We start from the raw sequence: 25051 nt of genomic DNA on the forward strand, positions 1-25051 counted from the left end.
GTGTGTGAGCGTGAACAGGGTATTCCTCAAAAACAGAACATTAATCTATAAGGAAAACCTACCTGAATAAATAAAGTAATAAGAACCAACCATTTCATAAATTCATATACATAGTATACTAGTACATTTTATGTGCAGTTGAAACAGCTTTTATCTCACACTGGCTAACTCACATATTTCACCACAATTCAATGTAGTCACATGATTTTGCAGTATGAATGAGTGAGATGAAACAAGAGATGAGAGACAGTGTGAAGTGTGAAAGGGAGAGACAGAAAGCAACAGGAAAACAGGAAAATCTTGAAGGACTGAATGAAGAATAGAGGGAGAGAATCCTCCCTTATTTCATCCACTCTTTATTAATTATTAATAAATCAAAGCTTTGATTGATGATGAAAGGGAGACAGAGGAGTGAGGAGGTAAAGAGGCTTGGTCCTCAAATAAGAAGTAAGAAGAGTGAGAGTCACGTACAGATGAAGAGAGACACAGAGACACGGACTCATCTGCTCCTCTGAGATATAAGCCCATACAAAGAGCAACAGAGGGTTATAAAACAAACACACACACAAATGACAAATTAGAAGTGTTTCATGCCTTTATCAGCTCTCCATGAGCTCACATTAGCATTTTAGCATTTCTCCAGGGGATTAAGGAAAAGAACAAACACATTTATATCCAGTCCCCTCACTCAGATCACCACAGTTCTCTCACTAAAGCCTTGGGCACAATTTTAAAATTGCATTTTAACCACTGAGTACACTCTTGTAATATATTCATATGGACAGAATATAAAACCATTTGGCAGTAACCCTTTTAACAAATTAAGCTACAGAAAATGTATTGAAAGAGTACTGACTTAATTAAAATGAGTAAAATGCATCCAAAGGGATTCACTTACAGCTGTATTATAGTAAGTGTTTTTTACATGGGATATACTGTGGTGGTTATGAAGTTATAGTTTGTATATTTATGGTAACATATGGTAACATAAACAATTTTCACCACTTTCCATTTTGGGATCATCTGTAAATATTTCAGAGAAACTGCAAATATGACACTTTTCATGCTGAGGGAATTACTGTGACATAATAGTGACATTTCATTTGTTTTTAAAGAAAAGTTTTGCACACTTCAATCGCAGCGCACGCGCACACACACACGCACACACACACACACACACCATAAAATATTTACTCTGATCCTCTGTAATTTGACTCATCGCTCCAGACATCATTTTACCTATCAGGAAATTACAGGATATGGTCGGTCTGTAATAGACACAAGACATTCAGCCGAGCAAAGACAAAAGAGAGAAACAAAAGCCTCTACTGGTGGTGGTGGTTAAAAAATCTCACACCAGTCAAATATGACCACACAGACGTGAAACATATTGATATCATTCAGTGTGACTCATGCTTTCAGAGGATATTATTACCTCTGATGTCCATCGTGAATTAACCTCCATGAATCTGCTTAGAAATCAGAACTAGCCTGACAATTCTCACATTTTTAAGTTGTCTTCAGTATCAAAGTAATCCAGTAACAGCTGTCTGTACATTCATGGATAGACTGCAACCAGGAATCATTAATAGCTAATTCAGTGAACATCTCATGAGGACACTTTACCAAACACTAAGCAAATATAGGCTAGAAACAGGGTCCCCAAGAGAATACCAGTACCTATCTGTAGCTGACAACAGCCCACGTGATTAGCTTTCATGGGGTCTTCCCCTTTTTAATGTTTTTCTGTCATGATATAGGCCTATATGTTGGTATTAGCATGTTTCCATTTATGAGCTCAGCGAAAAACATTTTAACTTGTTAACAATGAGCTGGGGTTTTTTTTAAAGAAAGAAAAAAGGGGATAAACAGCTCTTCATGTGGAAAAACTCTGACATCTTCTTTAAAACACAAGGATGTCACCCTGGAGGGGATTTGAATTTTTATTTGGTTGAAATAATTACTGGAACTGGGGTGAAGAATTACCCACATTGGCTCTGGACTGCATTAAAATCCCTGACCAGTCCAGATAATGTGACCTTCACCCAGCTCCCCTAGAGAAATGAATCCACTCTGAATGGGTCACAAGAATCTACAGCAACACTTGAAGCTAATGTAAACGCTAACATCAGGATGGTTACATGCTCACAATGACAACACTAATGTTTAGCAGGGAGAATGCTTTAGTCTTCACCCTTTTAGTTTGATGTTATCGGCTTGATGCATATCCAGTTTTAACATTAACATAAACATTTTGAAACCTGTATTGTTTACATCAATATTCATTAGCTTGCAGCCTTCTTTGTCACTGCCTTTGCTGGTGTATTACTATATATCATATTACCACTTGTTGATCAGTGGAGTGTGCACACGACAGGGCCCTACTCATAAAAGATCCTCTCCACAGAGCTAGAGAGGTCAAATACTCACAGGGTATCTTTATATCGATGGTGATTTTCCTGATAAGGCCTCCTCTGTGGCCTGTGTGGGTGTGTACCCACTGTGTTTGATTGATGCCTTACTGTCTCTCTGCTGTTAGCTTTGTTGCACCTGCTACGATGGGACAAAAGACACCTTTGAAAGGGTGTAATTATACACACGTCATGTATAAGTGCGAGGGTTTTTTTTAAAACAGAAAAAGAAAGAAAAGCAGCATTAATTTAAAAAGTAACACCTGCACACTGACTCAAAGCCACAAAACAAAAAGTTTCAATCTGAGTTGATTCTTCATCTAGTCACACTATCTCTCATCAGATATTCAGTAAATATCCAAAGGGGGAGCCTTTACATCTTTTCTCTAACGCCAAAAGGACTGAATTAAGAGTATGAAATTAAACTTTTTTTTATTGTCACTGTATTTTTTGTTGACGTGTTGTTGATATCTTTGATGTTTTGCCTTTGTGCTTCTACTGTTTAAGATGTACAGTCTTGATTTGTTAATTGTCTTGAGATCTTTATCACCCCGGGTGGTTTTGATGGCTAACCACAGCTGTTAACATAGACTCTGCCAGCCATTTTTAAACATTTTGACCCAACAAAGATCTGACCTAGATCAAAACGGTGTCTTTTTGAATATATTTTGTGGCTTGGAGTCAGTGTGCAGGTGTTACTTTATCACAAAAGACAACTCCATCATTATTACTGGCATGAAAGGACCTTTAATATTGCTAGTTATTACAGCACAATTACTGGTGAAATGATCACTCAGTATTTACCAGTTATGTTACTTGACCAGAATAAAGCCCTGTTATAGACTTCTTTCAGTAATAACTCTGTGCTCTAATTAAATAATCAATACATACTAATGACAGACTTTCATTTCTTATCCTCATACCTCACTTATAGTTATGCATGAAGCGGTTGAGCAGAAGACAGCACATGTTGTTTCAGCTGCTATTGTTTACCACCATGTTCCAGTCAAACAGGGACAAATCCAGCCCCAATATGGCTAATGTTTTTATTGAGGTAATCCTCCTGCTTGTTAAAATGCATTGTTTACATACATGATCCCCAGTTGGGAATTAGTTGCAGAAAGCTGTGTGCAGTGTACCAAGTGCAGCTCACAGTGTCACGAGTCAGAGATTACAGGTGAGTAACAGAAAACCAAAACAGCTCGTTTTAGCCTGATTTCATGCATTCATGTAACAGCCAGCAGGGGTTCACTTGTTTTGTTTAATAACCTTATCTAAAGGATAAGTCTGGCATTTTTTCTTATTGCCAGCAAATCCCATTAAAAGACCAAAACAACAGTGAATTAGTTCCACTAACAAGTACTGTCTCTCCAGTTTAATATACCCTCTTCCCAGTGCCAGAGAGCTCCATTGTAAACATCATGAGCCACACTGTTGCAGTGGGTGACATGTCCCCTCATTACAATGAACATGGACACAACAGTTTATTTTGAGTCAGTCCCATGTAGACTGTCCTCACTAATCCCCACTCACTAGTGCATCAAGTATGTATTAATACGCAGCAGAAAAGTAGTCCCAGACAATTACAAATGTCAGTCACCCATTAATGATACTGGGTGTGATTAGAGCTGAAACAGGCTGGAAGCTTTCAACCAAAGAGGACAGTGAAACACTACTGTTCAGCCCACCGTGAAGGTACAGTTCTCAGTCACAGTCACTTTGTACAGTATCATATCTTCAGTTTATAGAACACAACTGCAGTAAAACACTAACACTGACTTAATTCAAATTGACAGACTTCTTGTAGCAATATCACAACAAAGACAGGTGGCTTAAATGATGCATGCTCAGCAGTGGTAACAAATGTTATCAGAGCTCAAAAGCTTTGGCAAGGCAGCTAGAGGAATCTCATATAGTGAAGGTTTATGTGTTCTCTGTGGTACCCTATTTCTCAGTTGAGGCACGGACTTGTGGAGCTCTGAAGTGAATTCTCCACACCGCACCCACTCTCATGAGGACCTAGTGAATCCTGAGGTATAGATAGCACAGCTTTCCACCCAGACTGAAGGACCACTATGAATACAGTCTCATTATAGCTGCAGGCACACTGCGCTCCTGAGTGTGATGAACTGACAGTCTCACATGGAATGGTTCTGGGAACATGGTGCCCTCTCAAATGGTCAAGGCAAATGATGTCTACATTAATGATATTGGCAGTGTTATTACTGACGCATACATCTCCATGCTCTCTAGAAGCTAAAGATTTACATAGCCATTCATCAATTAATGTATGTTGTGTTTAATGCTCAAGTGGTCTGATGTTAGGACATGGTCTTCCAGCTGTGGTTCAGACATAGGATATGGTTCTTATATTGTAATATTACTATATTGTTATCTCACATGCACTTTAAGTTACTCCTTAACCTACGTAAGTACTACATTGTCTTTGTTCCTTTGTCAGTCTTTCTGGTAGCATGAGCAGATTGTATTTGACCCAGTGCTGATAATAAAGTGCCCTCATCAAGAACTAGCCGAATTTAGCATCAACAGCATGACTCCATTGACCCAACCTGCTTTGTGTCAACAGTCGAGGCTTGTTGCTGACCATATTCATCCCTTTATGGCCACAGTTTACCATCTTCTAGTGGTTACTTCTTACATGACAATGCTCCATGTCACAAAACAAAACTGGTTTCACGAACATGGCAGTGAACTTCAGTGGCTTATTTTACTGTTGAAACCTTAATTAATGACCATCATTAGTGTGACTGTTGTTCCCCAAGCTTCTCACACAATGAATTCACTGATATGCTATGCCATATAAAGAGAACTGGACTTGCTTGAGGTTCATAAACATCTGTGATTGAGTAGTTAAAGACCTTATGGGCAAATAGTTGTGTGGTGGTATATTATGTACATTTAGGGTGGAAACTATGCATTGACGTGTCTGTATGTTGGCATTTGTGTTTTCTCCAGGTACACAGTTCTGGTGTCTCTTGGACATTGTACCCATTAAGAATGAAAAGGGTGAGGTGGTTCTGTTCCTCGTGTCCCATAAAGACATCACTGACAAGAAGAAGGACCAGGATCCTGAGCAAGGACCTGACACAGGTGAGTTCACATGATAACACCTGTTCACAATTCTGGTCATGGATGTTAAAGATGACTCAACCTTCTCCTCAAACACATAAAACACTGGGTGAATCCAAATGTCTAGACTTCAACACACTTGCAGACTTCCAGATTTAACAGACGTGTTCCCAGGAAGTCTGTGAGTGATGAGAGCTGAGCGCCTGTCTGAAATCCACAGCTCATCAACTCTGTCACCTCTGCTGTATTGTGTGAACATTATTTTATCTCCTTTCACTACTGGAGACAGCGTGCACAACATTTTGCGTTTCAGCTGTGAAGTGTCACGGAAGTTATTGTAAATTCAAGCAAACAACAATTAAGCATCAATAATTTAAATTGCTTTTTTCATCCTGCGTCTTTTCCCTTGTGTAAATCTCAGGCTGATTAAATAAGTGTGTCTGCCAATTTGAATATTACGTCGATATTAATGACTGCCTCTAATAAAATGCACACGGTGAACCATAAACAGTCTGTCAGAGATGACACACAGCTTGCCATCTGATGTAAAATGTGATAACACAGATAGTTGAAGGGGGATGTCACAATTGAAATTATGAGTTCATTAGAGGCGGTCAGGAATTAATTGCTGGCAGAAAATATGCAAACTCCACTGACATATTATTTGTACACAATTACTGACACACAGATGAAAATTAGATTTTAGAAATGGCTTGATCATAAAATATTCTCATATCTGAGATCAGAACATCAGTTGTTTCAGCGAGAGTAAGATTTGGTCATGTTGAAGGAATTACAGTGGGAGCAGTGAGAGAAGTCAGGGGGAAAGGGTCCAACAGTTTTATTTTACCAGATTTGAAAACAGTCACGTTTCTCTTCTCAGGACTTTAAGCTGTGTTAACACAATATTTTTGTCATGTAAAAAACTACACTAGTGTTCTTTCTTGTTGTGTGTTAGATTTGAAACACATACTCTGTTAAATTAGCTAAAAACATGCAACCTGGTTGATATTATGTAAAGTGCAGGTGATGATAACCTATATTGTTTAATAGAAACAGATTCTAATATATCATTAGAATCACAGATGTGAGGCTCGTTATTCGTTATTATTGGGGGTTTTTTTAAAGCATGACCATGATTGTTCCCTAACCTTAATCATGTGTTTATTAAACCACAGTGTTGTTGCATAGAAAATAAATAAATAAACAGATTTATTCAACAGTGATTTGTAATGGTTTTGGTCACATGAAACCAAAATGAATGTTTTTGGATCAGATGGGATCCAGCATGTTTGGTGTGGACCTGGCCAGGACCACAGCAGTGACAGCACGGTGCCGACCATGAAACACAGTGGTGGGAGTGAACTGATACGGGTGTAGGGGAGATGAAATATACAGATGGCACTATGAGTGGCAGTTTCTAAAACCCAGATACTAGATGAAAAGATGACTCCCAGTCTCAAGAGGCTTGTCAGGAGAGGAATTTTTCAACACGCTGCAGAAATCACACAAGAGAAAAACATTGAAAACTATGACCTGGTCAAATGTGTCCCCTGACTTGAATCCAACAGAAAACCTTTGCAGTATTTTAAAGCAGAGGGCAGAGCAACAACACCCCTCCAGCTAAGAGCAGCTGAAAACAATCATCTGTGAAGAATGGCAAAACATCCTCCACAGATTTGTGTTAGACTGGTATCATCCATGCTCAGGAAGATCAAAAGTAAGGGCAGATATACAAAGAATTGAAAAATAAAAGAATGGAATCTCATTAAAGAAGGTTGAGCTGACTTTTGTTGCTGTTGATTCTTAAATATCAAACTTTCATTGTTGTTTAATTAGTCAAACATTTCTGTTTTAATTGCCTTCATTCTTCTTGGGCTTTGGCTAAAAACAAATGGACATGGTTTGTAATTAATTAACATTTTAGTGATATGAACCAGGGGTGCACTCAGGTTTGTTGTATGCTGTAAATTGCCAGGATACTGCATCTGTAGCCAAGCCAGATCAGTCCCACTCAAACATTAATTATGTTTTGCCTGTAGCCCTAAAGTCATTTCACCGACCTAACATGAAATCTGGCCAATAAAAACACATTTAGCTGATGAATCTGTTGTTGTATTTCCCCTGCAGCATACATTATTGATTGACCCTCAGTCACTTTCTGCCCAGAGTGTGTTTGAGGTGTGTCGAGCTGTTTGTTTTTCACACTCATGTGAAAACAGAATGATTTCCATGTGTTAGAGGTGTGTGTTGAAGGGACTGTCTTGAATCACTGCACAGTGTATCAAAAACTCTGTATTCACTGTTTTCTAATACTACCAACACTGAATACACAGGTATTACCAATATTCAAATCTTGTTTTTAATCATCCAAACTGTGTTGCCAGCTCAAGAGAATTGGAGTTGAATATCTACCCTGTAGAGAGCAAAGAACAGAAGCAAAGTAATCAAGTCTCTTAAGATGAAGTGAAGTCTTTAAAATTTAAGTTTTTTTAGATTGGCTGTGAGAGCTGTCTGCAGTGCTTCCTGGTGGGAAAGAGCACCTGCTTGAAATCACTTAACCAATTTTCTCCCACTTGCCCAGACTCTCTCATTTGGCTGAATATCTTATTGCCTTGCTGCTGAAATGATTGAGGCCAGCTTTCATACACTCTGGCTGCGTTTTGCACACCACATGAGTTATTACATTTTAAATTCAAGCCAAATTTAGAGTGCCGTGCACACCACAGGGGATAGAAGACAATGAAATGGATGGAAAGGAAAGACAAGAGGGACAAAGGAGGATTTAAGTGGTTTCTGTTTTCTGATTCATCACTGTGTCATGACTATAACTGTTAACAATCTGATCACCACTTTTTGGAGGTGAAAGATATAGAAAGTGTCAAACAGAAATGAAAGAATCTGACATTTATGAGTTGACACAAACACTCCAGTTTACCTGCTGACTGGCTGAACAGCTCACTTTTGGCACTTAACCCAGCATGATGTGACTTTTCAAAACAGTTAGTGAGAGAGAAACAGGATGAGAGAGAGAACACATTCAGAATGGGGGAAAATCAAAGAACGAGGGACTCTAACTGTTTAATATACAAAGATCTGTACAGAAAAAACTCTTTTCAAAAACACACACACACACACTGGTTTGCACGACAGCATGCTCACACATACACACACCGTGTTAACTGAATTTGTTAATAATTTAAAATGTATAGCTAGCCCACTTTCCCACTAGCACACTCTGGCTCCCCCAGAGAACATGCTGTATATTCTGAAAAACAGCATTATCAGTAGTCACAGCACGGTGAGAGGAATCTGCCCTAAGGCATGTAAAGACCATCTCCTTCTTTACATTGGATTCCCCTGTCTGCCAGCAGCCAGCTCTAATGTTGTAATGTTCAATACACAGAAATTTGGTTGAACATTTTTTATGCTTGCTGTGAAAATGACCCTGAGACCTCAGCTTCCTGTGTCTCCAGGAGTCATACTGATGTCTGATCACTAGTTAGATGAGAAGATCAATACCATGCTTATGCCTTCACAGTAAACATGAAGCTGCAGCCAGTGGGCGGTTAGCTTAGCTTAGCATAAAGACTGGAAACAGGAGGAAACAGTTAGCCTGACTCTGTCCAGGAGGAATAAATTCCATTGACCAGCACCTCTAAAGCTCACAGATTAACAGGTTATTGGTCATTTGTTTAATCTGTGCAAAAAAAGTATAAGAGCAACAGTTCACCATTTTACAGGGGGTTATGTGCAGGACTTTTCTTTGATTACTGAACTGTTCCTTTAAGGTGTCAATATGAAAAGCCTGCCATCATAAGGTCGACTTCCATCCAAATGTATTTTAAATCTCAACCAAATTTCAAGAAGAAAATGCAAATGAATGAACATTTCCATCCACTACTGTAAAGTGAATATTAGGAGCTGGTTTGTCAAGATGAACAGCTGATGGTGATAACTCTCTGGTCAGTGCCATTAAATCTTTCCAGGAGAAGAGGGTGCAACAAGATGACATAATTTAAAGAGCAACCTCACATCATGGAAGTATGACATTTCTGTTTGTTTTGTGTGTTCATGTGAAGCAGATTACTGTCTCCTGCATCGCTCTACACAGATCTGATGTTTTCATCTCTTCAGTAGATGTTTATGTCATAATGTATTTCCTAACTTTTGTGCACTGTTTTTCAAATGTTTTCTGATTTTGATGGAGATGGTGTGGGAAGAAGAGCACAGACCTCTGGTAGTGCACTTGTTTGAACAGATGGAAAGTAAGATAAATAGATGTGTAAAGAAGAAACAAAAGTGAGCTTGAAAGCTTGAAAAGAGGAGCTTACTTTTTCCCCAGCTGACCAATCACTGCATGAAGTGGGTGTGATTGTCAAATTGTTGGTTTTCAGAAAGTTACCAAAATTGTTGGATGCAGACCCTCTAATTTCGACATCAGAAAGTTGTGGAGGGAGGGAGGGTTTCAGACATAGTTTGATTAAGTGTGACTTTGTAGTCAGACTGTGCTGGGGGGAATGAACATGCTGAGGGCTGGCTTCTCCTGCACCTGTAGACCTGGTGCCAGACCCCACCCCCCACCACCCTGCCGCCGACACATGTAGACTGAAGCAGTTACTTAACTATCAGCACTGAAGCATTGCAAGTGGTTCTTGAGATATTCATAAACCCGGGGTTTAAATGTAGGTTTCTCATGGTCCACATGCTCTGCCATAATTTATTAACAAGCAAAGGACTCCAACCTTTAGCTAACTGACCCCAGCCCGATGAATAAGACAGTTAAATGAGGCCAGCTGGTTTGTTATTAGTCTGTACAACACTCAAGATAAGAGCTGCTTCCAGTCTAGAAGATAAAGACATTAATATATCATTCTTACTCTTTTTTTTGTTACAGTCTACATCAGGCCCCTTAGACTCAGTCACCTCCAGATAAAAAGCTTCCATAGTCATGAAAGAGGAGAAGAGGGAGAGACTGAATAGTTTTGTCTGGTACTATATAACTATATAGCACAGTTAGACAGTAACATCAGCATGAATCACAAGTAACATACATTTTCTTGCTCTAAATAGTAATTTGGCTCTAAAGCGATGCCATTTAAAGTTTTTGTTGTTTTTTACAACTGGTCAAACTACAACATTATTTTGTTAGAGGATAGGTTCACAATTTTTCAGATCCATCTTCAGCATTGTCCTGTCTCTCTCTCTTTGACCATCCAAATAAAGCAGAAAAAAACTCTTTAACATGCTTTCAGAGAAGTGTTAATTAAAATAAAACTTGTGTTCAAAGATCCTCATTTCATGCAGAAATGTCAGTTGTATCCAAAAACTTTAGGAATGAATTCTGTACATACTTATATACATACTTTGTAGATTTTTGTAGAAGTGAAAAGGACTAAAAATTCAAATGTTAATGCACTATGACCTTTTTATTTCATAAACTTCAAATAATACATTTTTTGCTCAGGACTGTGGATTTAGTCTCCTGTCATTTTAAGACATGTTAGGAAGGGATCTCTTGTTCAAAGTTCACATGGCATCTGACTGTTGTTTTAAGACACATTTGAAAAACGGTGAACCTGGCCTCTAATGTCATGTATTTTCTATTGAAACAGGTGTAAACACATGTAAACTAATGGAATCTTCATTATGCAGGAAAAGCCACTTTGATTTTAGAAAAACAGAGGATCCTGATTCTGCTGACCTAACTTTATTCTTAGTTGAGCAGGATGAGTCATCCCTGAAGGCTCTCTGTTTTCCATGTTTAACCAACAAATTCAACCTTATATTCCCATCGGCCTCCACTGACCCTGAGTCTAGCCTCTGCCTTTTTCATCTTTTAAAGCGGCAAGAATACGGTTTGAATATACAAGCAGACAAACATTATCCTCACCTCTAACAGCAGGCATTACCAGGATGGATACCTCCCCCCTACCTCAGTCAGAACAGATGCTGGGGGGTGATAAACCTGAGAATACCCCATATACACAGAGAAAGACAGATCATTCTTTGAACAGTTTTGAATTCGTCCCTAAATATGGTGAACAAATTCAATTTGTGGGAAATGATTTGGTTATAGGCATGACATGATATTATGGACAGAGGGAGGGACGATCATAATAGGAAATGTAAAGTGGAAATGGAGAGAACAAGGAAAGATTTTCTGTCTGGATGATGGCTGAACAGAAAACATTTCTCTACCTGCTGTACAATCGATTCAGTTTGTGTCTCTAACTTTTACCTTATCTGAACTTATCCTTTCTTATTTAATACATGATAAAAAGGAAGACATGAATGAGATGTTGTGGGAGATTCTACCTTAAGAACGTGCTTAGTCAATAAAGAGCCACAAAGGCAGACAGCAGGTCAATATTATAACAAATATTTACACAAAAACTTGAACAGCATGTGTACATCAGAGTACACTGAGAACATATAGTGTAACATTCAGGGAATATAAGATTATATTCAAAGAAAAACAAACAGTTTGACCCATCTGATACAATGGGCTGCTTCACTGAGACCATTTGATTTTCATGAGGTGAGACATGTTGCAGGTCATGTTTTCACTGGCCTTGACCTTTAAAAGATATATCTGTCAAAGCACTATCCCCAGGTTCAGAGAAGCCTGTGTATCAGTCAATATACTGGGGCAAAGAAAGACCTTGGTTTAAATTCTAACCCTGTGTTGTGGATTTGATTGTGGCTCAGCATGTTTCCATCTCCTCCACAGATGAGGAGACGGGTCTGGAGGTGCATCAGGTAACTCGCCCTCCAGGCTTCAACGCCAACCGGCGCCGCAGCAGAGCTGTGCTCTATCACCTGTCAGGACATCTGCAGAAGCAAGACAAGAGCAAGCTCAAGATCAACAATGTGAGTTTCTGTACATTTGTCTACACTGATTCATCTATATGACAGAGTTGAATCTACTTCCTTGGAAGACTGTGGTCAGTAACCACACAGCTTTGTTATATTTCATCTCATATTTTTAGAGTAATAAGTTGTCTGGTTGCTAGAGGATGTACTGCATGCCAGACTAGCCCCAGTTACATTACATACATCTCATGTAATCATTATTTTTACTTTTGAGACTTCTGCACTGATGATTGCATTCAAGTCACAGAGGTAGGGATATGTTTTTCTGAGGGATAAATATAGTACTAGTCAAACTTTAAAAACCCCCACAGGTTGTGCAACAACAAACCAGATTCTTCAAAGACTCTTTCATCCAGATGGAATTCTCACTTATTCCTGCTCTGCAATAAAAAAGAAGTTTGCTTAATTGTTTCCCAAGTTCCCAAGTCCAATGCATCACAGAGACTTCAAGGGTCATAATCAGGGGATGATGGCAGTAGCAGCCCAGCAATGTGGTATTTATGTGGTCACTGCAGTACAGTGGACAGCACACCCTGACAGATGGTATGAAGGTCATCAGGAGTGTGCTCACTTCTGTTTGACTTTGGGGTAAAAGAGCTCTGCTGTTTTTTAGCTGATGTCAGTGGTTAAAAACAAACATGCAGACTTAAGCAGTCTTACAAGTATGATCCCCATTTATTGAGGGATTATGTACATTTATGATTTTTAATTGGAAAAACAGGGACATTGACCAGTCTTTTTGAATATTAAGAATGGGTGAAAAACACAAAATGTCAAACAAATATTGTATATTTTAACCTTTTAGCCTGAACCTTTCCAAATGAGCAGCTCATTTCTGTCTCCTCTGTATTTGAGTCTTCACTTCCTATTAAATGTAAGCTTCTTCTGAGGTGATTAGACCTGCTTAAGGTACGCAGTGTCCTCAAGCAGGAAGCACAGTGACTTTATGATTAATGAGGACATAAAATCTGACTGAAAACAGCAATCTGTTCCTGTCATAAAATACTGACATCTCTCAGTGAAAGTTTTGTATTTTTTATTGGTTATACCTGAAGCTAATGCAGTCTAACATAACAGTCCTGCAATAAATCCTCCTTCATAAAGGTTATAATGCTCTGTGTCTAAACTGCTTTAGAGAGGCGTTGATTCAACTTTAGCATCATTTTGGGGGATCGTTTTTGTGGTGTGGTCGAACTATAAGGCATTATACAAGACGTGTGTCTGTTATGTAGCCCACGTCATTGATATACATTGGGTGGACAAAACAATAGAAGTCTAATGTAGCCTCTCAAATGACCATACAGTCAAATCAACACCTCTCTAAAACAGTCTCAACAAAAACTGAACACGATAACCATCACGACGGGAGGATTTATTTCATGACTGCATTAGTTTTAGTTTGGTGTACCTAATAAACTGCCAACTGAGTCTATGCGCAATCAATTGGTTAATTATCCATTTGAAACTACTTTTCCCTGCTGTTTTCAAAAATGTCTCCAGAAGTATCTTCATGCAGATGGCCGCCCACCCTGAGTCCGGTTCTGCTCGAGGTTTCTGCCTCTTAAAGGAAGTTTTTCATTGCCACTGTCTCCTAGTGCTGCTGCTCATGGTGGGAACTGTTGGGTCTCTCTCTGTAAATACCATATTTTAAAGAGTATGCTTTAGACCTGCTCTATATGGAAAGTGCCTTGAGGTGACTTTTGTTGTGATTCGGCACTATATAAATAAAAATGAATTGAATTGAATTGAAATGAATTGAAAGTTGTAAAACATGTATCTGCTTCTTCCACCTCTTCATTAAAACATATATAACACTTCAAATGAGCAAGACACAGTTTTTATAGATGCACTGTTACATGAAATGGAAAACTCTAAATGGACTCGTGAATTATTTTATACATACTGTAATTTCTCCTGATATATGGACAGTACAGTACTGGTGCTTGGCATTGTTGGAGACCTTGCAGTCTAGGTTAGACCTTATATTACCCTTCTGTGGCTTTTCATAGAAGTTTGTATTGATGGACCTGTGTGCAGGTGTGTGTGTGTGTGTGCAGATAGAGAGAGATGAAAGAAAAGAAAGATGTAAAAAGTAGAGATGTGAGTGGTATACATCAAATATATCTCTCCCTGTCATCCAATCCAGAACATGTTCGGGGAGAAGCCTCCAATCCCGGAGTACAAAGTAGCAGCCATTCAGAAATCTCGCTTCATCCTCCTCCACTATGGGACCTTCAAGGCCGGCTGGGACTGGTTGATTCTGCTGGCGACCTTCTACGTGGCCGTCACCGTGCCCTATAATGTGTGTTTCACAGTGGTGGGAGGGCGGGATGAAGGCAGCAGCAGCGCCCCTCGCAGCCCGCCCAGTGTCAGCGACATCCTTGTAGAGATCCTGTTTATTTTAGGTGAGAGAACGCACTGGGTTTATTAATGAGGTTCACTCCACAAGCTCCTCTTTCTACTGACATTTCTGCTATAACATGATTTAAATCTAGAGCCAAATTCCTTTCATAACAAACACTCACCTGAGGCGCACGGGCACGTCTATGTTGACACTTAACTTCAGTAATCAGTAAGACTTTGTGACTATTTGTTCATCGCTCACTGCCCCTGATGGAAAGTCAATAAAAAAGCCTTTATCTGAGCGGCTCATCAGTCATAATAAAAGTTTTGTTGAAGTTTTTAATGATGCACACACAGCAGTGAAAGGATATGAGCCTTCACAATTGACCATTATGTCTTATTGCTAACTAATTTCCCAGAAAACAGCAGACCTCTTTGTCCCCAGTCTTGTCCATCTAACTGTAGGAAACTTGTATGGGAGCTCTTAAGTGGACAATTTGCCTTAATGGGAAAGAGTGAACACAAGCCCTCCATTCATCTGCAATGAAATTATATGAGCCACCCGCAGTTTAACTGCTGACTCCTTTCAGTCAATATCACATTTGTTAGAACTAATAGTCTAGCCTGTTTATCAATACGTTCACTCACTGAACAGTAGTGAATTGAAATGTGCTGTGATGCTTCTGATTATTCGGTCATTGCTGTGAATACGCTGCTTTTCATTAACTACATCCTTAAGACTCCTATCAAGACCTGAAAGGTGGAATAGCAGGTTAAATGAAAGGTTTTCACTGGTGGTTTTGACATGTTATACATATACTCTTATATCCTGTATATCCTGTTTTCAGACAGACTCAAATTGGTTTCACACCTGAAACCAGATGAGACAGGTAATTTATAACAATGAACCACTGAGACATTATTTAGTCTTTTCTGTTGTTTTTAAATCATTTCTTGAAGTGACTCCTGTGTGATCTGTTGAGTGTCTGTTGCTCTGTATGTTATTCATTGCTGTGTGATTATCATGTAGGAGTAATGTGTCTGTGACACCTGCACTGTCATGTTGGTTAATTCCTGCTGTCAGCTCCTACTGTTGTTGTTGTTCTCTGCAGACATTGTGCTGAACTTTCGAACTACTTTTGTGAGCACGTCGGGTCAGGTCGTGTACGATGCCCGCTCCATCTGCGTTCACTACGTCACCACCTGGCTCTTTGTTGATCTCATTGCCGCCCTGCCCTTTGACCTGCTGTATGCTTTCAACGTCAGCGTGGTGAGTCTCCTCTGTGTGTGTTATTGTGCGTCTGTCTGCGCAGTTGCGTGTTTCCATTCTCAAAGATGTGTGTGTGTGGCAAATCTGGATATTTAATTCACCTCTTTTTTTCTCCACGGAGGAAACACTTGCATGTGGACACACACTCTCCTGCATTCATTTTCCACACCAACACACCAGTGGCAATGGGCCAAATTTGGAGAAAGGGAAAATGTATGTATAATGTCGTAGGCTCCCATGTGATCAACCAGACTGTTGCTCATCAGGCAAACAAATGATGCAGAGCCAATCTAAAGTTAGTGAACAAACTGCAGGTCTCATTAATTTGTATTTTCAGAATCTCAGAATCCTGAAAGATGTAGAACTGTGGGGTAAATTACTGCACATGCATGCAAATGAGTATTAAGACTTCATGTTAAATTCTAGTTTGGAGTTGAAAAATGTCTGATAAAGATACATCTTTTGAATAAAACTGTCATTTAGACTAACCATTTATTAATAACACATGGTGAAATGTTGTGAAAGAATCCTCAGGTTTCAAAATGATAGCACCTTCACAGAATAATTTCCTTATATTTAAGAAATGTTGAAGGCTGCAGCTGTGTGTGTGAACAGATGTGGTATGTTATCTGTCTGTGCAGTACTTTGGAGTCCACCTGTTGAAGACGGTGCGGCTCCTTCGGTTACTGCGGCTGCTCCAAAAGCTGGAGCGCTACTCCCAGTACAGCGCTGTGGTCCTGACCCTGCTCATGTCCATGTTCGCCCTGCTGGCCCACTGGATGGCCTGTGTCTGGTATTTCATAGGTCGAAGGGAGATCGAAAGTCCCGGCTCCTGGGATATTGGTTAGTGTGCAGTTTGTTTGTTTTTTCCCACCCAAACACAGTGTTGGAAGTACTATTAGTATTTAATATAATATGCTACCATTGGACAGAGCCAGGCTAGCTACTTTAAAGACTTTCACTTGTTGCTGTGTTTTCAAGGCCAAATAAAATGCTCCCAGTAGGTATTTACAGTAAATGGTGCTCTCTTCTGATCTAAATTTAGTATCTGTAGGGTTGGAGTGGAGGAAAAATCCTCTCTGGAGCAGCTTTATGGTCCATTTTCTCTGGGTGAAGAGCTTTTAGTGCATGGTTTTGTATTTCGCTCAAGTTTTTAATTGTCACTGTGAATGTACTGTAAATATCCTGCCAGTGCCAGACACCAGAATTTCATTTGGGCAAATTGAGCAAATCTACAGCATCTCAATCAGAAAAGATAGGATACTGTATCACTCTTCTCAATTACAATACAAGCTCTGTCCTCAGGAAATAATTTTAGGGCTCCCAAATGCAGATTAAATTAGATCTTAGCTTATTGCAGCCCTACTTTGTACTTTATGATGAGATAACTACATTTTTATATAAAAAGCCTGCCTAGTTCAGCTTTAACCACTTGCACATTCACCGACCCAGTCTCACTTGAAAGACACATACCTAACTGGCTGTAATTTTGTATCCTCAACAAAACCACAGAAACTGTTATGCAGAGGGACAGCCCCCACATGTCTCAATTTTCTGCAAGACAGATGCTTTTAATAAGATGCAGCTTTGTTGATATTCCACAAACATGTCTCAGTGGAGAATCTGAAATCCTGCGGGTGACATGAAACCCTGGCATACAATCTGATAAATTTAACACACATAAACAGACAGGTGGCTTCAAAGGGAGGAAAGTTTAATCCTGCTGACTGAACCAAAGATCAGCATCAGTCCTCATGTGTCTTTCACTGGATTCTACCTAAGCATCACACTAACACACACACAAACATGTTGTTAAACTGCAAATGCCATGTTTTTAAAGCTATGGACCCAACTCTGGGACACATAATGAGATGTGTACTCCTGTTGCCTCTCAGCCTTTTCCATTTATCCTTCCTGCTTTTCTCTCACCTGCTGCCTCGTTCTCCCTTCCTCCATCTCTCTCATTGATTTGTACCAACCTACCTATCATTATCCTTTCAGCAAACCACATAATGGCAGACAGTGACACTGCTGTCAATTCATGTCAGTGGTCCCTGAATTTAGTTTTCAGACAGTAGGGAATCCAAAGGACAACAAAGACCAGTCTGCAGTCTGACCTTTGTATGACACCAACTGTGATTCACAATAGAGATCTGATATCAGCATGAACATAGGTTGAACTGCTCTATGTCTCTGTCAGTCATTTGGCTGGTTCTTGGGAGAAGTGCAGTTCTTGTCTGCAGGGCTATCAATAATTCAAGGGCAGTGGTTCCATGGCCCTCCCTACAGTCCCTCATGGAGCTGTAGTCACTGCACAAACCACAGTCTACTGAACCAAAAAGGAAAAAGGGCATAAGGACGCTTTCAACACATGGGTTTAGGCATACCATTTGTCAGAAAATTGAACTTTTAACAATACTTTTAGAAGGTTTTAGAGGCAAGCAAGCACCAACTATCACCACAGAGGGCAATAGCTCAAGATAGCTCAAGATGTCGGTCAAACAAAAACAACCCAAAACACACAGAACCCATCTTTAATTTTTAATATCTTCATTTTGAAAACCAACAGGGAGACACATTTCAAAAATATCAAGCACCCCTTAGCAGAGCTGTATCTGAGTACAGAGAGCCAAAGTGAAACTGAAACTTCTGAGTTTTGTTCCAGAAGTAAGTAAGTAAGTAATCATTTCCAACTTTTTTGCTGTTATCTCTGTAGAGGTCTAAAAACCTGTCTGAGTTAACTACAACTTCAACTTGTTGAAATGGTCTTTGTTAAATCAAGTGAACCACACAGCATACTGTTGAGAAACACTGATACAGCTCCTATATACATGACGGGGTCTGATTACTTTCTGAATGAGCTCTGTGGCACAGAGGAATAAGCTATATCTGATCTATATGCGATACTCAGTATTTCCTTTAAAGCACTTCTGACTGTCTTCAGTGCTCAGTGGAGCAAAGTTGGCTTTTTAGTTATAAATACAGTGTACTTTTCTCTGTCATGGCTGTCAGCGGACAAGTGCACAGGAGGCTAGTAAGACCCTCTAATGCTGCTTGATAAGGCAGTCTTTATTTGTCTATAAAATGCTGGGAGAATGTGGGCACTAATGTGTGGGACAGTGGCAAAACATCTTCATGCCTGATCATACCAGAACATGGCACAGCAAAGGTGACTCCCTCATCCTTGCAAAATAAATGGCCTTAGATGCTTGGTGACGTAGTGACTACTTGGAGGGATGGCTGCTTCCCATAATAACCTACAGTTAGCAACCGAGCAAACAAGATTTATTTAAGAGATGTAGTTGTCCCATTGACTCAGTTTAGTAGTTTATACTGTGCCAGAGAATGGTTATGTAAAAGTGGTTCATGCATCTCAGCTAATGTGATATACTATACTCTCCTCCATATTGGAATCTGTAGCGTTAAACTCTGCAAGAAACAGCTGCTAATAAGATGCTGACACTGCTTAATTTTTTAAAGATATGTTCGTACCAGTCACTAACTTCCCATAGTACAAAGAGCCTTCTCAGTGTTGTCAGTATACACAGTAGCAGAATGCTCAATGAGGAAAAAAAAAGATGCTCAAGGAAACAGCTATGACTTCTTCTCACCTTTTAGAATGGCCCAGTCAGATCCCAGACCTGAACCTAATAGCAATGCTGTGGAACGACCTCAAGAGACCCATTCACACCAGACATCCTAAGAATATGGCTGAGCTGAGGCAGTTCAAAGTCCAAAATTCCTCCTGAGCATCGTGCAGGTGTGATCTGTAGCCGCTGGACGAGCTTTTTAAGGTTACTGCTGCCAAAGGAGGTTCAACTAGTTAGTAAATCCAAGGACTTACTTTTTCCACCAGCACTGGGAATGTTAGTAGATGTGTTTCATGAAGAAACAAATTCAAGTGGCAATAATTTGATTTGAGTCCCAAATCTCACTGTTGGAAACACTGGTGTGACTGCGCCCTCAGACAGGGTAAACAGAAGTCAGGACCATGGACAGCTCAGTCAGCTCTGCTGCACAGAGGAGAAATCAGCACCTTGGACAGAGGCAGAAAAAAAGCTGCTTTGGGACACTGTCCAGTTTCCACCAAAAAGAATAAAGATGTACTGGTAACACTTGAAAATAGGGTGAACATGATGATTAACCATGGTTAACCATTGAGTGATGCAGCAAAATGTATGTGTCTGCATCTAACAACCAGTTTGACAAAAACAGCTTCATTGTTCTGTGAGACCAGGTAATGTTCTGCTTTCAGAGAGGCTGATCAAATGCATGCCTCTAATGTAACTGGACTCCAGATAATTGTGTGGCATATTACTTAATGCATGAGGTAACTGAAACTGATGATCAGCATTACATGCTATCAATGTAACATGTACACCTTCTACAGGAGTAGGAGGGAAACTGGATGGGTTTGTTTTGTTCCAGAGAGTAATCTTGAACATGTTAATACAGAAACTGATGGTCCTTGAAGCTTTAACTTAACACATAAACTCATAGTGACTCAATTAGTTTTTAATAACGAGAAACAGGATTTCATGATGTATGCTGCACTGAAACCATAACAGAGAATGGACAGGTGCCGTATCTCAGTGTGTTTTCAGAGATGCAGGCTTTATTAGAGTCTGCAGTATCATCAGTAATGCCCTCCACATTCCTTTATGCATTGACAAGACAAAAAAAATGCAATATAGCATCTTAGTCAGGTCCACATTTCCTGAGGTTGGCAGAGGTTAAGTTGTGCTAATAACAAAGTAATTAGGAAACTACTCAGGTGTTAAATCCTCTAATGTTGTTGGTTTAGCTGCTTGACTGAGACTCTGCTCACAGTTCAACTGTCTACTTCTGCTTATTTATGCTGGCAGGCTGGTCTCACTCTTTTAGAACTCCATAAATACACACACACACACACACTCAGAGCTGTTTGCCTGAACTGTGTGATGCTGGAGATCAATGAATGGATGCATCCATATTGTATTATTCATATTCCCTCTCTTGCTCCTTCTTTTTCTGAATCTGCTGGCTGTGGCTCAGCTGGGCTTCACTATATTCTACTCGTCGACTCACAAAAACACTGTGTCTCAATAATTCATCCTCCTTCGTTCACTTCCTACTTTATACACTTTCTCCTTATTTTTTCCCTTCCTTGGGCTGCTCCCCTCCTTCCTTTCTTCCTTCTTTCCTCTAAAGCTGATCTGCCGTCTTGATATTTGTTGGATTAATTTGAATCCTCAGTTTTTTTCAAGAACATTTTTCATTTAATTTGTTTATTTCTTGTCTAAGATTGATAGAGGAATGTTCATGTTCCAGTAAGTTTAATATCTGGACTGGCAAAACTGGCAATACAAATGAGCAGAGTGAGTGCAGGACCTGTAGCTGGAATATACAGGCCCTGTAAAATAGACCATTGCCAAAACAATGAATTAAAGGGAATCTTATTAGACTGTTTATTTATGTTATTGGTTATGTAAAGAAAATGTAACATTGTCCAATATATCACTACCATGATTTTTAAAATTCTCAAATGTATCCCTACTGCACTCAAGAAATCTTGTATTGGTTGGGCTATACTAAGAGAGTATACATTAGTTACATCCCATCAAAGGATGATGAAAGTCTGTCAGTGTAGTGTAGTGAAAAAGGGATTTTCTAAATGAATTTCTGTCTCTTTCTTTCAGGTTGGCTCCATGAGCTGGCTAAGCGTCTTAGTACCCCTTACTTCCTGTCCAATCTGACAACGCTGGCCCCCTCCACAGTCAGCAGCCTCCCGGCCAACAGCAGCAGCAGCAGCCAGTGGAACGTGTCGGGGTCAGAGGTCGGGGGGCAGGGCTCCTGGAATTCCAGCCAATATTACGGAAACGTGTCGGGGGGTGAGGCGGTGTCGGGGACGGGCAATGAGGGCGGGGGTTTCGGGGTGCTGGGTGGTGGCCCGTCGATGCGTAGCAGCTACGTGACGTCACTCTACTTTGCCCTGAGCAGTCTGACCAGCGTGGGGTTTGGAAATGTGTCAGCAAACACGGACTCAGAGAAGATCTTCTCCATCTGCACCATGCTCATAGGAGGTATGAAATGTGTGCTTGTTATCTTTTATTAATGCTCAGCTCTCCTCTGCCCCTTCATTCTTCCTCTTTATAGCATGTCAGTGTTTCCTCTCACGCTCTTCCTCTGCTCTCAGTCTTAAGTTTTCACTCAGCTCATTATCTGGTGCCAGTGAGACAGGCAGCTAAGCACATTTTGTTCTGTCTCTTGGAAAAAATGGCTCCTTTTTCATATTGATGACAAACAGTAGATGCACACACACACACACACACACACACACACACACACACACACACACACTTGTATGCAAAACCACCCGTTTACTGCATTAGTCCCACTTGATTGATTGAGAGGAGTCATTTCATCACATGTTTGACTGTGGATTTATTTATTTATTTGTCCTCAAACAGATTTCAGTAAAAGTTGGCATCAAGTTTGGCCATGAGTCAATAAACACGTTATTAGTTTCTGGTGCAAACAACATTTAAAAAAAACAAAAAAAACAGCAAGCAGTATGTCACCTTCAACAAACACACAAAATGTTCAAAGGGAATGAAGCGTGTGAATGAAAGTTTCCATGAAACTGCTGTTGCTGTGCAGTAAAAATCTAAAGATTAACTGAGGACAACTGGAGAAAGATATTTCACTCTGCGTGTGAGCAGACCTGACAGGCTATTGATTCTCATATTTTCACAAATAATGGCAAAACATTAAATTGTCATTGGGATGCTCTTATGGGTGGTATCAGAGGGCAGGGACAAACTGCCTGTGTGGTTGTTCATGTTGGAGGACTTGTTGTAATTTAATAGCCACAGTGCCCAGCTGTTTAAGGAAAATACATAGCCTCTTTTTTTTCCAAGTGATATTATGTATTTGTGACCAGATTTATATCTTCAGTAGGAACAAATGAGCTTGGGGCTGAGGGCAGCAGTCAGGGTAGAGAAGTCAGAAAGTGTTGAGAAACAAACTGAACACACTGTTGGTTTTGGGCTTTTCGTGGGATTTGTTCACAATATGCGAAACAGAGAATAAAGCCAGTCTCATCCTCTAAAATTTAATTAAATTTGTGTTTTGGAGTGGTTTTTTGTGTGTTGCATTGGTGTTTAATAACCTTGCACCCACAGTGATTTGTGTATAGTCCTTTCTCAAAGGAGAGAGCTCAGTGAGAGAGGAAGAGAGGAGAGTAAAGACCACAGCTTCATTAATCTTTCTCAATTTGTCCTCACTAGGAGGTCAGAGTTCTGTATTGGTGAGCTGCCCTTCAGCTGTAACTGAGAGATATTTAGACATTTTTACACCAGGGTTTTTTCCAAAATGTGAGGTGGGTCACTGTGCCTGAACAAGCAGTCATCCTAAAATAATGTCATTAGTCTGGGTGTCAGTGGACTGTGTAAGTGTCCTGTGATCTGAACGCTGTTTCAGCAGCTTTTCTACTTGGGCAAAAATTAAATTTAGGGACAGAAAGTGCAACGCAGTGCACTCAGGAAAGTACATCATAAAACAGATAGTTCCAGTCCTCACTGGGTCATTGCTGGTTTGCTGTGTTGACATTCAAAGTAAATCAGTAAGTTTATATTACTTAAATATTAATGCTTCGTCCACACTGAGAATCATTGCTCATGCTGGGATTGGGGTCTTAGAATGATAATTCTGTTGTTTTTGTAGATGTTTTGTTCACCAGAAATAAAGGATTTATTCAATGGGATTATTTTTATTTCAGGAATGTGTCACTGACATTTTGTGAAAGCAGTAATCCACTTAAGGGACTGCTTTACAGTGGTGTTAGAGCAGCTAAAATCGTTTTAAGCCCTTTGCTTTTTAACTTCTTGGGGCTTATAAAGACGTCCCATAAAGCTTCCTGCTGTGCAGAAGCATTATGGGATTTTCCTGAGGTCCACTCTCAATAAAAGCCAATCATATCACTCAGTAATTGACTCTGAATCATACTAAAAACACACAGTAGGGTAAAGAACCTTTTCTCCTGTCTTCCAGCACTGATGCATGCAGTGGTGTTTGGTAACGTGACGGCCATCATCCAGAGGATGTACTCTCGCCGCTCACTCTACCACACCCGCACCAAGGACCTGAAGGACTTCATCAGGGTCCACCGACTGCCTAAGGCCTTGGAGCAGCGCATGCTGGAGTGTTTCCAGACTACCTGGTCTGTCAACAACGGGATAGATGTCAGTGAGGTGAGGAGAGCGCAGATTTACCAGCATATTCGCTTCAACACAGCACACATGCGGCACACAAAAATATATGACTGTGTGTATGTTCCACTGCTAACACTGATTTTATACAACTATTGGTTTTTTTTGTTTTGTTTTGTTTTGTTTTGTTTTACCTCTAATGGCGTCTAGTCTTCCAAAGTCTCAGTTTCATCTGCTCAGAGTTTGAGCCATTCACATCTGAGATTTCTGCTCCATCACCAGTACAATGGAGGTGAACTGTAGATCATGCTCAACACTTTGATAAATGACATTTGAAAAATTCAGCAGCAAGAGACATTGTTCTTATTACTTAGGAGAATCCACAGACCTTTCTGTTTCAAGTTTCTCAGTAAAGACTCTAATAAAAACATTGAGTGGGAAAATATGATTCAGATTTTTGTTTCCTTCATGTTGAGTGAACAGACTCTTTAGAACAGTGGTGAGTATTTATCTGCACGTTTTTTCTGATTACTTTCTGTTGTCCAAGCACCAGTTAAACTTTGTCTGTCAGAGGTTTTACACATAAAAGTCTCCCCTGCATGGTTAACCTTGAGACCAGTATTTTGGATTAACTGACCTGTTTTATTTTCCTTCCTGTCAAAAATCTTTCCAGCTTCACTTTAAATCTCAGTAACCTGAGTCTTGACAGCCTTGCTGGTGTCAGAGCACTTTTGTTTCTTTATTGCCTTTGTCAGAGTGGACAAGCAGACAACATTCATTATGTCTTGTTCCAGTAATTCATGCAATGTAATACAGTAGTTAGTAAGGTTATTAGTTAGCTAAAGTGGAAGAAAACAAGACTGTGACACTGA

General features: G+C 39.9%; 1 protein-coding gene across 1 annotated transcript in view; it reads left to right on the forward strand.

Moving 5' to 3' along the window:
• kcnh3 (potassium voltage-gated channel, subfamily H (eag-related), member 3) overlaps window positions 1-25051 on the forward strand; it is a 126236-nt gene that overhangs the window by 72302 nt on the left and 28883 nt on the right. The window contains 7 exon segments of the mRNA XM_018704372.2: window positions 5388-5522; window positions 12235-12374; window positions 14524-14782; window positions 15833-15990; window positions 16632-16833; window positions 21669-22052; window positions 24022-24221. Of these exon segments, the coding sequence (XP_018559888.1) occupies window positions 5388-5522; window positions 12235-12374; window positions 14524-14782; window positions 15833-15990; window positions 16632-16833; window positions 21669-22052; window positions 24022-24221 (1478 nt within the window).

This window comes from Lates calcarifer, linkage group LG1 (genome assembly GCF_001640805.2).
Source record: "Lates calcarifer isolate ASB-BC8 linkage group LG1, TLL_Latcal_v3, whole genome shotgun sequence".
NCBI classification, from domain to species: Eukaryota; Metazoa; Chordata; class Actinopteri; family Centropomidae; genus Lates; species Lates calcarifer.